This window comes from Lepeophtheirus salmonis, chromosome 7, assembly GCF_016086655.4.
Source record: "Lepeophtheirus salmonis chromosome 7, UVic_Lsal_1.4, whole genome shotgun sequence".
Taxonomy (NCBI): domain Eukaryota; kingdom Metazoa; phylum Arthropoda; class Copepoda; order Siphonostomatoida; family Caligidae; genus Lepeophtheirus; species Lepeophtheirus salmonis.
In genome coordinates, this window is record NC_052137.2 from 26520616 (window position 1) to 26537230 (window position 16615).

Genomic DNA, 16615 nt, shown 5'->3' on the forward strand with positions numbered 1-16615 from the left:
CCATTCGGATCCTGAACAAATGCATTGTGACAATTTTTTTTTGTTTTATTTAACAGCATAGATGGTAATAGTATATTCATTTTCAATATTGTCCTCAATTACTGTCTCAATTCTCTAGTGCTAGGCAGAGTTTGACGATGTCCGCAGATGGTGGCTTTGAGGGACTTAGAGGCTTTTTGTTGTCCTGAACGTGACTAGGGCGTCTCTTTTCTTGTTAGCCAGTCATTATGTCGATTTCTGGATTGAACAATCATAAAAAAAATATCATTTGAGATAATTTGAGGCTTGGTGTTGATATAGACTATTCAAAATCTTCCTGCACCTCTCTTACCTTATCTCCTTCATAGCCGATGTCCAGAGGTGGGTCTTCACCCTCTTGTTTGAGTAACTGATCCATGTTTTTGACAGCCCCGATGATAGTGGAACGATGCACTGAGTATTTTTCTTTTTTTGGTAGCACAGACATTGGGGTACCTTGATTTCAAATTCATTTTTTCCCTATATACCTATTATATCTAATAGATAATGGTAAAAAATACATTTTGATACCAAAAAAAATGTATCTAGCTTCAATATTAAGGCAGTGATGACCAATTATTTTCAACTTTTTTTTTACTTTATATCTTAAAACCTAGACTAAAATCTGTGATCTAATATAATATGATATTTCAATAAAACAACGCAACTTTCTTAAAGATCAAGAGAATTGAATGAAATTTTCACTAATTACAGAGTACAATATTTTGCAAAAGAAGCTACTTTTAAAATACCTGTAATTAAACGGTATAATAGGATATTCGAGTAAATCATAGTTATTGAAAAAAAGGGGAGCTTAAAATTAAGAAAAAGTACATTCATATTGGTAGTAATAAAGATTGAAGGTGCTAATGTCCGGTCAAAATTTCGGTACTTCGCATAGACAAAATTGGTCAAAAACTTTTCAGAATATGAGATAAAGAAATGTTTTAACGTCCATTATAGCTTTCATTTGATCCATTACACTTTATTTCTAATTTTGAAGGCTATCTTGAGATTACTTATTTTCTAGCGAATGGTGCGATTAAACTAAATAAAGTATTGAAAAAGAAATGCTATACTTGAAACTTGAAATTTTCCCAATTTTGGCAGTGAAACCGGGGTACACTCTCTAACCATCTCATAAATTCCTTAGTGGCATACTCAGAAAAAGTATATGTTGCGTTATCCAATTAATTATAATCCACTGGCCTCTGAGTGTTTAAGACTAATATTAATCCGTATCTTTATTCGGGTATTAACGTGTTTTATACATTTCACGTATTGGTCTATGTCATTATAATGGGATAATTATTAATTATAATTAATATTTGTTAATCGGCGCAACTAGATTATACGTTCAGAGTCAGACCCTTTATATCAACTTTTATTACTTACAAAAGAATTAAAAGGGAATTTCTGCTTTTCTTGATTTTTGTTGCAGATCGGAATTTTTTTGTAAGTGTAAATTTCGAGAAATCTTGTTGCTTTATTATTTTGCAGAAAGCGGAAGTAAATACTACAATTGGGGAAAATATTCATTGTTTTCAAAATATTTTTTAACTAAATAAGTGAAATCTTTTTCATAACTTTCTAACTAAAATACTTAAGTATTAATTAGTACTATTTTTTAAATCAAGTATTAAAAGTGTTGTCAGTTATTATTTATTCGGTCCAGTCCAGTCTTAGGACGGGTCCTTTCAGTTTTTTCGGACGGTTAGTACCAGAACTGATGAAAAAAAGAAAAGAAATAAAGTTTAGTGACGTCATCAAGGATCGAATTTTATAAGTTTCATGACTGATATGTAGGACTAAACTGAACTAGGTGGAACTGCAATCTTCAGTCCTAAATAAAAACGGACACAACACCAAGTATCAGCAATCGTTAAATAAGTATAAGTTCTACATTATTGACTGAAAGAAACTTTAATATAAGTACCAATGTACTTGACCCAATACCTGCTACTAACACGAATAAATACGTGAGGATGTTAGCCGTAAAATTAAAAATACAGGGATCTCATTAGGGGAAATTTCAGGGAACTAGTCCTTCCACAATTAGTGACATATAACACTAGGATAGCAAAAATATAATTACGATACATCACTAGTAGGAAGTTTTTTTAATTACTTTGTTGTTTAGGTAAAGTGTTCCCAGAATAAAACATAAAATGTTATATTGTTATTTAATTGATTTATAAAAGAGTGTCATCTTCTTGTCTAATCTTAAGAAGTAATTTTGAGCTAAAATGTTCATTTATATTATAACTTCATTGGACGCATTGCTGAAAAATAATAATAACAAACCCCAAAGTTAAAACTTTATACTAAAATACAAAAGGTAAATATTTGTTTCTTAAAGTTAGTCGAAAAATATGATAACTAAGAAATTCCTATTGCAAAACACAATTCAAAAACATACATTAAACAGAATCATTATTTAATATAATTGACATTTTAACAAAGCGATATTGAAAACTATTATTATCTCGAATGAGTAATATCCGATCTTTGTTAAGATATTTAAGAGAAGGATACACTACATATCCGAGTCCAATAGAATTACCTTTTCTCAGTGAAAAATTTGAAATAATTACATATCCACAAACAGACCTCGTGGAAGAGTCTTTAAATTTCGTACTTTCTGTATCATCAATCCACAAGGTTCGCATTTTAATTTCATATTCCAAAATTTCCTTATTTCGTAGAGTTTTGAGTTCTTCTAAGGATGTTTGATAAATCTGAATTTCTTTGTCATGGGTTTTTTCGGTTAGATTTTTTTGTCTCAGATATAATAACTTATCTTTAACTTTCTTCCATTTGCGTCTTAAATTAATCTTTTTTGCTGTATGCTCTGTTTTCAAAGAATTTCGAATGCACATCTCTGCTCTATCATCTTGAACAGGCTCGGTTAGGAGATGCCAATTATCTTGATCCCCATGAAATAATTCTAAGTCCTTTACACTTGGCACAAATACTCCTGCGTTTTTCGAAATGGTTCCTTTACCAATTATTTTAAAATGTACTGGAATTAAGCAATTAGGATCAGGTATTGTTACATTTGGATTTTCTGAAAGTTTACTAAGAAGATCACTGTCCCTGAGAACATAAAATTTAGAAATCATCGTATCGTTTTGCTTAAGTTTATTTTTAGACTCTCGAATCAAAGGATTTTCATCTTTGATCCAGTCATTTATGAGAAATTTCCATTTTGGAAGATACGGGGAGTCAAATCCGGTTTTTCGAAAATTACATCGTTTATCAGGAGGATAACGAAAGTATAATTCTTTATCTAACTCAGCAGTCTCTTCAGCTTCTTTTCTACCTGCTTGAGAGTCGGGAGAAGATCCGAGAACGCTTAAATGCCCCTTTTCAAAATCTGCGTTACGTATTTCTGTTTGTCCTCCCGTTCTAGCTCCATTCATGACAAAACACATCCAGAATGGCATGCCCCATCCTCCAGGAGATATGAAATCCCATCCCTGTCCATATCCTTCAGTGTTATATTTTCGACGCATCAGTAGAATTGGTACTCTAGATTCAGTGTCTGTTAAAGGAATTTTAGAACCTGGTATAATGAGTTTTGATCGCTTTTCGTTAATTATATGATCTGGACATTTAGAAAAGGACACCTTATCTCTAACATCTGAATTGCACAATGGTGAACAAATAAGATCATTCAAAACATCCTCAGGACAAATCATGGTGTTAGCACTTTCTTCCTTCTCATCATGAATAACACTCCTTTTCGGAGGCAACAAAACTCTAGGATCCCTTGTTGTGAGACTAATGACATCAACATTATCAGGAATAGTTTTGCCCAGTTCATTTTCCCAAAACCCTTTTTGACTTTTGAAAATGGATAAACTTTTTTCACAATCAAAAAAATTACTCCACCATCCATTTTCTTGAGTTTCCACACTAGAAGGAAGCAAAGTTGCCTTGAAAATTCGATCCCCATGAGGACCAATTATTCTATAACGATTTATTGTGTAGGATAAATCATTTAAACATACTGTTGGCCCTATATACTTTGGAGTTCTTTCGAAAGGTATATTTCTAGGCGCTAATTTCATTTCATTGACATCTAGCTTAACCTTTTTGCGAACTGGCGATGATTCAGGAGTTTTATCTCCCGTATGCTCAGTTTTTAATACTAAATCACTTTTAGATGAAATTTCCTTATCCATAACTTCATTTACATTTGATATGGATTCATTTGTTTCAATTTCCGTCGTTTCATTCCTTTGAGTTGAATCACTCATCCTTTGAGATAAGCAAAATTCTGATTGCAATAGATCCAACACTTTATCACTATAAGAGGGATGCACCCAGATCCAATACAACTTTGTAGTTTTCAGGGATTGAACAGCGTGAACTGAAACGGGGCCAACATACCCATATGGATAAGAATCAGGTTCATATAAATGTAGATGGGTGTATGCATAAGATAGGGATGAGTCTTTTATGACTTGATATGGAGGTAACAGATGATTCAGTCCCTTTATGAGTGGTTCTTCTGAATTGGACGTGAGTTCAAAAAGTTTGTAATAGCTAATGTCAAACATTATGGCTTTATTTTGAGTGGCTCTGTAGGCAAGGCGGTACCCTTTATCATTGGGTGTATCTGGCAGACGCATACCCCATTTCTTTGCTGTCATACTAAATCTTTTGGCATGCCATATATGCGTTTCCAGCCAAATACCACTGTTGGATTGTCTCCGATTGTATTCGGATAACAGCTGCGTTGGACGCCTTCGAAATCTTCGATGAGGCCTCTTTGGCTTCGAACCATCTATTCCTCCCCCTCCACCAGCGATTCTTTCTTTGGTGTGCTTATCGCGAAGTCTCCGAGGAAGGCGATTAGGGTTATGACTCACTGCTCGGCGACGCATATGATGAGGAACACGTTGACTTGGTAATTGTCCACGACGTTTTTTCACCTTCTCTTTTAAATCGTTCATTTCCTTGAGTCGTCCTTTGGAGAAACGTTCGAGCCATAGCTCATTCCTTCCTTTGGATTCCTCCGCCATTTCTCTGTCTGTGTGATAATCGTCAATTACAATTATTAATTAAACTGACATTAGCATCACTTACGGAACTCACATGGACTTGATTTGAATTCGAACAGCGTGAGTTTGTTATTATTCAAAAACGATGACGTCAGCAATGGCGTCATATTGACGAAATAACTACTTTGCTAGGGAACTCTGAAATAGTTATGGATGTGAAAATTGTCCAAGTCCTCGTGAGCATACATTTAAAAAAATGTATATTATTTATGGATAATAAAAGGTTTCTTTTTTTTACATGCCCATTCTACACTGGATTATCATCATCATTAATGAAGATAATCTACAAGATATTAGTGCTTTTATTAATTATTTCTCCCTACTTTGAAAATTCAAACGTTTTAGTGAGTTAGGTACACACATAGAGATACATTATTTAGTCATATTTTCAGTAGATATATCGTCTATCAAAATTGCCAACACATAATTTATACTCACGAGGATTTAGATGATTTTCCTAATTTTGGAAATGATTAATGAATATGCAACGCTCTCTTTATTATGTTTGACAGGAGTGCAAAATAACTTTATCATTCTACATAAATAAAGCAAAGTTTGTCTTTCTGTATGTATGAAAAACAGTAGCAGGATAGTGCTCTCTAAAATATATCATATACCAATACAGTATTTTTTTAATATAGCATGATATACAGGGAGCACTGTCAGGTTTGTCTGTAGAGTGGGCCTAGAGGAGTTGAGCTCACTTCCTTCCTAGATCAAAGAATTTCTGTCTTTATGAGGGAAAAAGGATAGGCTTGTTGGAAAAATAATTATTGGTGCCATCTGGAAATATATTTTAAGCTCTCCTCCCTCCCCCAAAAAAAAAAAATCCGGCAAATGCCCTTTACTATGTAAAATGAATTAAATCTTGCAGGCGTTTAGTTCAACTCATATGAATAAACGAACGTACCTAAACGAATAAATTATCATGTTTAACAACGAGGTAAAGGACTCTGGCTGTTCAGATCATATTTAAAAAAAATCAAGTTTTTATTATTATTATTGAGGAAAGATCGAACGTCCAACTATTGAGTGAGTAGCTACGTGTGAGTGTGCTTATGAAATCCCTAGAGTAACACTAAAGGACTCTAGGGAACGAGCGGTCAAACTAAAGTGACTAATTACATCTTAGACATCATATTCCGAAATAAAATTGCCCGAAATAATTTCCCAAATAAAATAGATTATTTATTTCTTTATGAAGGAATTAATTCATTTTATATAAATGTCTCATATTATAAATATAGAAGGCGAAAAATGGAACCTATCCACAATTCAATAGAAATTCAACTTAGAATTTTTTTTTCTATTGGGTCCGAATTGATTTTACGAAAAAAATGAATTTGATCCTCTTTTTACCCACAAATAATTAGATAAATGAGCAAATCCAGTTGAAATTTGATAAGATGCAAGAAACATGCCAGAAGATCGACCACCTCCATGTTTCTTAGCGTGTTCCTCCTAGCATTTAATCAATTCAGCAAAGTTCATTAAAAAATGGATTTGCTCTCTTAAATTATCAGATTTGGGGTTTGAAGAAGTATCCCTCATTTGGATATACATGGAATTAGAGTTAATGTTGACACAGTTCCAAAAAAGTTTCACCATATATACAACTTGTGCCGTTTCTTTGAAATTTATAAATTTTTAATCCTGTGAAGTATAATGATTGAGGGCGTTAAGAGTAGATTCTTGGAAAAACCTCACTGACAAATCTACATATTTTTTCCTTTTGATTGAAAATATATGTGGAGCAGTTCCATTTTCAAGTTCATAAGCATAGAACTTACGATTTGCTGAATGTACATCAACAATTGTTGCAACTGTTTCAAAGCCAACTTAAGTAACTATGTACTTTAAGAGCCTTCATTTAATTTTCTTTAATAATGGATGACTTAATGCAATTTATAGGCACCATAGCTACCATATCACTGCAGTTTCCTAGAATACCTTTAATCATGAAACAAAGCAAAGTTATAAAGTAATTTCTACCATGTTCACATCCAAAAAAATTGCCATAACTGAATTGTACTCACTGCGATGAATAAAATTCGTCAATTACTTATTATTGACACAAATGTATCTTTTTCAGTAAATGATTCAAGTCTTGATTGAAATAATCAATTGTAGAATTTGCAACACCTCTATGAACTTGTTAGTCCTTTAATATGGGTTATTGATTTTCAAATATCTATCCAGACTCCTTAATTTGTTTGTATAGGGCAGGGCAAGTACCATGCCACAGCGTTGAAATTCCAAATAATGTTGCAGATTATTTTTTTCTACTGACACCCACAGATAATAATTGGAGTTCTTCAATAATGAATCCAAGATAAATGAGGAAATGCGATTCTTGCTCATTAAAATAGTATTCCTAAAGTTTAATTCCATAATTTAGACTTGATGGCGGTTTAGCTTACCTGATCTAGACTTCAAATTAGCCAAAATGTTGCCAACAGCAGGATATTTGAGGAATAAATATGGCTCACTTCGATGTTAGATAAAGGGGAACCATTGGCAAAAATCGAGTAAGAAAAGTCGTTTTCCACTTTCTAGCCATATAAAATGGATGGAACAAGATCTTCTTTAGATAGAGCAACATAAATTATGTATTCTTCATTTGATATTTCATGAAGACCTTCTGGAAAGATGATTTTGTCCATCCTCTCATTAATATTCTTGATTTTCGTGATAACGTCTTCTTTTGAAAATTGGTGAATTCGATTATTAAGACGACTTTTATCTCGTTCAAATCTATAAACAAAAATATTAATGGTAATCATATTTGTGAAGTTTCTGAAATACAATAAAACTAAATTTATATAAAAACAACAACTTTTAGTTTCACTTATGTATATTCAAATAATCTTCATATACGATAAATATGGCATGAAGGAAGTTTTTTGACAATTGCACTTTTTTTTTCTTAATATCATTGATGGATAAAAACCAAAGTTAAACACTTCTTATTTATTTATTTACATATACTTTAATCAAACTTTTTTTATTGCATTATGAATGCATTTGTCTCAAGTATTTCATACTTTTTGTAAATATTTTTACTATTAGATAACTTTTCCAGTCTTTTTTGTAGCTTTCCTCATAATAATAAATGTTTTAATATATAAGAAAACTGCAATTCAATTTATTGTTTGAAAATAAATAGTGGAAGGAAAAATATGTTTAGTACTTCAGATTTAAATTATTCAATAAGTATTTATGCAGGAATCAATCAAAACACTGAATCTTTTTGAATAGTATACAAGCTTTGAAACGAATGGTTTCCATCAGTTCTATAAAAAATGTCCTTGCAGGAGCATCAAAGACGATGGGCCATCACTATGCTCCTCGCTCAAATACCTCCCCCCCCCAATAAAAAAAAATCCTCATTGTTGATGTATGCATTTGACCGTGACATGAATTTTCAAGACGAATGGATCCGGACGACATTACAAAACGGGTCTCAGGTTCAGCTCGTAAGAAGATGATGGCCAGTTTAAAGAAAGTAATTTTGAACATAGCTAAAAGTTCGTCTTCTACCTCAATGCGTCAAATGACAGTGGCTATAAAGGTGACTCCCTGAACTATTCCGGTAAAAACGTAGTTTGTAGGACTCAGGAGCTACGTAAGGTCTTATATACACCTATATAATTTTATAACATAATAGTTCAATCCTGAAAATTCAGAAAAATAGATTTTCACTATAGAGCAGCATGAAACCTCCAAAATCACCATGGGCTTTCAAAATCAGGAAAAAACAACATAAAAATTAGCAATTTTCATCCTTAAAAATTAAAATGAAAAAGGGTTAGAATAAAATTCCCTACATTAATATTAATATATATGTCATGACGTACAGAAAAAATTATTTGTTTTATGCTCTAAGTTTGACAAAATAATGGATTGGATATTTTCACCATGATTACTTACCAAGGATTTTGTACATACTCGTTTAAAATCAATTAATTATTTTTTTTTCTCCTTTGAATGTAAAATTACACCACTATTTCTATAAACCATGCTTGAACCATTTGCACATTTCAAAACTAATTATAAAATTACTAATACCATATTTTCTTCATATACTTAGTGCATATTTTTGAAACCAAATTATCCAATAAGTCAACCCCTCTATAGTGTTATTGTATATTTTGCAGAAATGTGGGTGATTTACTTCATTTCTCCTCTTTTCATTTTCATTGATTATTTTTTGTTTACTCCATGGAAATTGAATGGAGTAGTCTATTCGATCTAACAATACTAAATAATCCAACTTTTTTTATTTCTCAAGTTATCGATGAGGTCAAAACTAATATAAATGTTATCTATGAACACCTTACAATCTTTGTATATTTGTTCTTTTTCAATTAGTACATAAACAACATCTCTCCTTATCCCAATTCATCAACATTTTTTTGTGTTTTGGGTCCCTCATAAGGAATGCAATTTTAAAAGCTCGCCGGAAGATGTAGCTTAAAACCAAAATGTTAGACTCAAGTGTTAGCTTTGATTTGGCGTATTTTGGGGTCTAAAGTACTTGACCATCGATTCATCCACACAAATATATTCAAACGTTTCCACATATTTTTTTGCAGTTCCGTTTATCGTTTCAAAAATCATTAAACTTTCCAAAAACTTTCCAGATTCGGATTTTTGTTGTTGGCAAAATGTGTGTACAGTAGAAATTCATCAAGTCTATTTTGGGACATCGCTTTTTTTTATTAAGATATTAATTGAGTCTTCCTGTCTTTGCCAAACATATTTTTTTGTTTCGCTTTGAGATAATCACTTACGTACATAATGACATCACTCGCTCAAATTTTATCACTCTTCACCTTGTCCCTAAATATTTGATTGTTTGTGCGGCAGGCATATCGATTCGTCTCCACTTAAATTTTGTTCTAAACAAGAATCCAGTATGTATAATTTTAAGAAGTCGTAAGTAGCTGTGGTTAAATCGGTATCAAATGAAATTTTTAAGTTATTCCATTTTTAAATTTGATATGGTGAAATTTTACTTTGGATGCTATATTTGGACGGGGACTGTTTTCTCATAACATTTTAATTCTTTTTAGCTTTTAACTATCAGTTGAAAGATTCCTGAATATCATTTTGCTACGCCTGAAAAGATCTTGGCCTGAATCTTTTAGACCACCGTTTGTTTATAAGGTATAATAATTCCTTTTTCAAAGAATCAATGACGTCATACTTTTATTTTCTGTTCCATATTTATATATTCCAAATAAAGAAATGGAAATATTTAAAAAAAATAGATAGTGAATTATAATTTATTATGCTTTATTAAAATATTGATTAATTAATAAAAATATTGTCGGTTACATTAAATTAAAATATGACTTATTAGGAATATATTCTTTTTGAGATCGTATTTTTATGATTGATTTCGTACCAATATACGTTAAACACCTAAAATGACAAATCAAACAACATGCAATATTATAAATTGAAAAAAATAAGCGTATTTGTAAGATCGAAAAGTCATAAACTCATTTATTTATGTTTATAAATATGTAAATATTAATTCCTAGTTAGTTGTTACATTCTGATATCTTAAATATATTTAGCTCTCATGAGTATATATTGATTACCTTTATTGTATATATTCTCATATTTTGTCCCGAAACCAGACACCTCGTAGCCCAGTTTAGACAGAAGCCCGACATTTCTTATCCCAATCCACCTCTACTATAAACACAATATAAAAATTGCAGCACTCTATGTTTGGAACAGATTGCATGAAAAAAGAAAAACAACACAAAACTAAGATATAATATAAAATACAACCACAATGACGAAATATATAACTCTAGTATTTCAGTAGTAATGGACTCAGCTGATTGGGGATCCTCTTCCACTGTCTAGCCAATTTTTTTATAACTACAATTTTATAACTGTAAAGTACTTCAATTTAAAGTAGTTAATTATTTGCTATTGTTATATATTATTATTGATTCAATATTTGCTATGTATTCTTATTGACTATACGTTAGACTTATGTTGTACAAAAACCAACCTAAAGTGGAGTACTTTACAAATACATTATTAATTATAATCGAACAATTTAGTTAGTTCATGCTTACAACTGGAGTAAGAAATATGGTATACTTTATAAAAACGAGAAGATGCGGTCTAAAGCTTGTGAATGACTGCAACCACATCTATACAGTAGAATATATAACATCTCACAAGACTTATTAGAGATGCGAGCGAGATGGTTGTACAGGTCGAGTTCTCATTATTATGGAAAATGAAACTCCTATTATAGTAAAGAGGCATGGGGAATTTATACAATATATATACATATATTATGTATATTGTTTATTCTATTATTTGTGTTAAACGCAATAATAGTATGGCCAATCTAAATAATATCTAGGTAATAGCAATAAAAGACTCAAGAACAAGTAAAATTAAAGTCATCCCTGTAGCAACAGCAATTCAATCAAAACATTGCTGTAATAGCAATAAATTTCCTGAAGGAGATCGGTATACTGAAAGGCGGTTTCCATGATCCCACCTCTTTCGGTCCGGTACTGATAGTTCATTTTCAAAGAATATGCAAAATAAAACCACCATAAAATATGAGATTTTATATTTATATTATATTTTAACGAGGTATTATTCGTCCCAATACAAAATCTTAGACTTAGTTCAGAGTATAATGAATAATTCTGGTTAATATCGTAAAAAACCTCTCGTTGACAGGTTTATGGAGTTTTTCCCAAGCACGACCATACATTAATGTATAAAATCCCTTGCGGTATACTCAAAAACGTCTCTGTTACGTTATCCAATGCCCATGTAAGCTTAGGGCTACGGTCGACCCTGATCTTAATCTGTCTTGAGATAAGATGACTAAAAAAGCTGAAAAAAGGTACCATGATTTAGCTGCAAAATGTTAGAAATTAAATATTTTATATTTATTACCAAGGATAAGTCAAAGGGATTCTGATGATGATCATTGTAAGTCTCATACTATTTAATTTCCTCATTTCAAGCCCAAAAAGTTATTAACAAGCAATAAATTATTACAAATACTCAAAAATATATGTTAAAAAGTGAAACAACTTCTTGAGTAAAAGACTAAAAACATAAAATTAAAGTCCTTCCTGTAGCAATACTTACTATATCTATGTGCATTCAAAATTATTCATTTGTGTTCCTTCTTCCTTTTTTCCCTCAGCTTCAGTACACCGGTAAAAAAACGATTTGAATGCATTATAGTAAGAAACAACAATTATTTCATATTAACTTCTCAAATGCCATAATTTCATAATTAACTACAAAGGACTTCAAGTTTAAGTAAAGGAAGACCTTAAATTATATGTGGAAGATACATTTATGCTAGAATATATGTATGAGCACGTAACTTCCACAGGGCAAAACTTCTACTGAGCGAAACTTTCCAGGGCAGAACTTCCTAGGGCGAAACTGCACAGGTTGTAACTTCCGATTACGATCTATGTATATGGTGATCATAAATTATACTCCAAGTCTAACAACGACTTACAATTGTAACTCCATAACATTTTTCAGGGTTACTCTCCGTTTCTTATCAACACACGTAAATGTTCAATCCGGTATAGTAAATATCTATGATATGTTGTATGTGGGAGAAAGGAAAGTTCATTCGTCAGGAACTCACCAATAATAAGAACATATTTGGAAAAGAAAATTCATCCTTCAGTTTGCCAACTCCAATCAAACGGGAGAGCTAAACTATAGTCCTGATTAATATCACTAACAACTTTAGCTTGCCTGCTTTTTTGGAGTGGGAGTGAATTTTCTTATCTTAAGCTGCTATCGCTATTATTTAGTTCTTGTAGAGTAAACTTTTTTAATACTACATACATGCTATCATTGATGCCTATTCACGAAACCACATTGAAAAATATCGTGTGCTGATAATAAACGGTGAGTACCCTCGATAATTTGTTATAGAGTTATAATTGTAACTTCTTGTGGCACTCAAAGTAGAATTGAGGATCGACATTTGAGCCATTTTTGCCTATTTTCATGTTTAATTCATTTTCATCCTCCCTTTCATCATAGCTGTCTGTACCTACCAGCCTTCAAAACATTATTATAATTGTCAGGGTTACCATGCTAATTTTCAGTTTCATTTTTAAAACATGGAAAAAATACTATCAATTATCATCAAAATAATCAAGAATATTCAATGGTAAAATAATACATATCAAACAAAAATTGTACGCGAAACAATGTAAATTTGTATTTTTTCAAAAAACACAAAATATCGTTATATAACTTTTTCGATGCAACAATACCTATGCAATAAGTTGAAATATGCATATAAGCAAAATGGTCGAATAAACTATCCTAAATTTTAAGAAATAAGACGTATAAAATAACCAAGCATATTCCTATCAAGTTTAATAGAAATACAAGGTTAATAGAAATACAAGGTTAATAGAAGTACAAGGTTAATAGAAATACAAGGTTAATAGAAATACAAGGTTATACCATAACTTGTGTACGACAGATGTTTGACTTCCACCACGCTGTTAAAATTTACGTTATATTAGATGAATGGTTGTATGTTTTGTCAAAATCTGTTTTTCTTCCCCAGCAGTCGGTGGGATACATTAAATTGGAAATTTTAGCAATAGTAACGTCATAGACTATGAGTGGTTGTGTGATTTATTAGACCTGCCTGTGTTGCCCAATAGTCGGTGCAATACATCAGATTGAAATTGCTAGCAAGGCAGATTACATGATGGTCTAACCTTGTATTTCTATACACCTTGGTACCTATCATTTTTTTAAAATTTATTTTTGTCTCAAAGGTCATTAATAGCTTATTTTTGACTGATTAAACCCTCCTTCTTTCTGTCTCTTCCCTCTGATCTTCTTCCTCTGTGTCTTTCTACATCCCTCTATTGGTCAATTTTCTTCTACTTTCATTATTTTTTTCTTTCCCTTCTATTGAGCCCTACAACATAGGTACCCTCTGCAAGTATTTATATTAAATAAATCTATTTATGTAAGTAATTATACAACGCTGCTGATCATTGTTGGGGCTAAGCTAACTCGGCCCCCGCCCGCCGATGATAAAAGCTAGCAATGCCCTTCTCTTAACTAATACACAATCAAAAGAACACTTATTAAACTAGACTAATTGTATCCTAAATTTATGTAATTAGGTGCACACGAATATTTAAAGTGCCATACTGCACTTCTTTAAATGAAAGAAAAAAAAAGATTTTATCATTAAGAAGATGAAACAAAGTTTGATTGATTTTTTTTATAACATACCTAGATTTGTATGCTACATATTATAATTATTATTTTTCTGTAAAACAACGTATATATAATCTCCTCCTATATCAATTTAAATATTGATTAATTTGGTTAAAATGGAGCTTGAAAACTTATGTATTCTCTTTCAATAAGTTAAAGCTTTCATTTTTTTTCTTTCAAGGTACAAGTATTAACATATATCTGATAGAAAACACTGCAATGTTTTTAAAACAATAGTCACGGGGACTTAATTTTTTTCATAGGGGGAGGGGAGGATTTTGAGAAATCTTTGACAATTTTCGTAAAATGTTTTTTTACGACTTTTTTTTAGATAAGTAAAATTTTACAAATAACTTTAGTTTAATTTTCAACTAAAAATCTATTCTTTTTTTTACAAAATACATTCTTTTTTAGAAAAACAAGATTTCAGTCAATGGTAGTCAAGGGCCTAAATGCTAGATTTCTTTTTTTCAGACTAAAAAAATCCCATATATGAGTAGCAAATTTACTTCATTCGAGTTGGTTAAGAATTTTGATGTAGAGAATCTTAAAAAAGATTCTTAAAATAGAAAATTTACACTTTTATGATTTTTAAATCTGATTTGAATAAAATTTGATATGTCAAATAAACTATAATTTTGAAATTCAAAAATGAATATCAGGCCTGTAACTTAATCTAGCTCTGAGTTCTGAACTCCTTTTATTGATGAATTTGATCATAAATCGTTTTTGCGTGACCTTCACCATAATTTTTGATATTAAATATCTCAAAGTTAATCTAATTAATTATATAGGTTAGTTGATTTCCGTAAAATGTAACAGGATGCCTTGGTCTCTGCAGACTAGGACGGTCGCTACTTCTTTAAAAAATCGAATTTGAGTTAAAAAATTGACTAAATAATACTTTTTGAGTATTAAACAACTAGATAGTTCAATGTGTTGCAGTATTATTATGTTGTAACCGACTTTTGGCTATATCTAACTTAATCTGTATTCTATAATGATTTAATAATAATAATAATAATTCTAACAAAGTAAGCATAAACGATAATGATTAATATAAATATGAACAACCTTTATTGTATTAAAAGCAGATGGTCCCCCAATGTGTATGCCACTTGTGTTTATCTAGGTAATATATTATATACGTATCATATAGATAATAAACAACAAAACCCTTTCAATATTTATCATAGCATATTATACATCGCCCATCAATATTATATATGGGAGAAATTAACTTATATAAGCCTCATCAAGGCCTTTTCCCGCCTAACAAACATAATTGATGTGAAGTGTAAATATCAAGTGGTCAATTAAAATCTCTACACATTGAATTTTGAATTTCAACAAGACATAATATATTAATTAACTATATAATTTCAACGAAATTAGTACTTAAGGTAAATTTATGTCTGAGATCTCATAATCATTAACTTAGCCATCCTTAGTGGTAATGATGGTTCCAGTAGGGGGCAGAAGACCTGGCGCCCGATGCAGATGTAGACACGTACCACGGTATCCCATTATTGGCTGACAGTGGCTTTCAGGTGCTTGGTGTTTGAATAAGGTACACCGTAGACCTTCTCCTTGACATGCACCAAAAAGTTGTAGTTGAGGCGGTTAGCATTATGACTATTAGGGGGTAAACATCTCAAAAAAGAGTTAAAAAAAAACTCAAGAAACTCTTCAAAAGAGTCTTGCAACGGAAGATGTGTTTTTTTTTCTCTGCTGGTGTCACAAATGGCCTCCCCGCCTTAACAAGACTCTTTCCATCGGCTTTTATTATAGCTATGTGGACAGTCTAATGTCAAACTCCGAAATTTCTTCTGTGGTCGCTCAGGAATTTGAGGTGTTTGGCCTATATTGTTTCGTTTACTCATCAGGATCCAGTTTGGCTTTATTAACCTTATTATTCTTCCTCTCCAACGTTTCAGACATGCTGATAGCGTAGACGGTGGTCCTAGAGACACCTAAGTGTTTGAAGTGCACGAATGGAAATTAGTCAAACACGTTCAAGTGTTATTTTCTCGACTTGTACTTAAGCTGGAGAACTCAAATAGGTTTTTTTAACTATTTGTTTATGCTTTAATATATATAAATATTAAATAATTTCAATCATTCAACCTACATTCATTATTAAATTAGTAAGTAATTTCAATGGACCACCTTGTATATAAAATAATAATGAATATGAGGAAAATTGAAGCAATTGTTGTGACTGATCACTTTTTACTGAGTGAACC

At 31.4% G+C, this 16615-nt stretch overlaps 1 protein-coding gene and 1 long non-coding RNA gene across 3 annotated transcripts; both read right to left on the minus strand.

Annotated features, from left to right (window-relative positions):
• Window positions 1-2195: 2195 nt before the first annotated feature.
• On the minus strand, window positions 2196-5266 carry Pop1 (POP1 ribonuclease P/MRP subunit). 2 transcript variants are annotated; one of them, XM_040716404.2, is made up of 2 exons: window positions 5113-5266; window positions 2196-5056 (listed from the first exon to the last, which is right to left on the minus strand). In XM_040716404.2, the coding sequence occupies exons 1-2, from the start codon at window positions 5192-5194 to the stop codon at window positions 2439-2441; spliced, it is 2700 nt and encodes an 899-aa protein (XP_040572338.1). In that variant the 5' UTR covers window positions 5195-5266; the 3' UTR covers window positions 2196-2438. The 2 variants fall into 2 exon arrangements, with proteins under 2 accessions (XP_040572338.1, XP_040572339.1); XM_040716405.2 differs by having other exon boundaries at window positions 5122-5259.
• Window positions 5267-6250: 984 nt separating this feature from the next.
• On the minus strand, window positions 6251-10901 carry LOC121121723 (uncharacterized). Its single transcript, XR_011781297.1, has 2 exons — window positions 10697-10901; window positions 6251-7841 (listed from the first exon to the last, which is right to left on the minus strand). It is a non-coding gene; the product is annotated as an uncharacterized lncRNA (long non-coding RNA).
• Between the last annotated feature and the right edge of the window lie 5714 nt (window positions 10902-16615).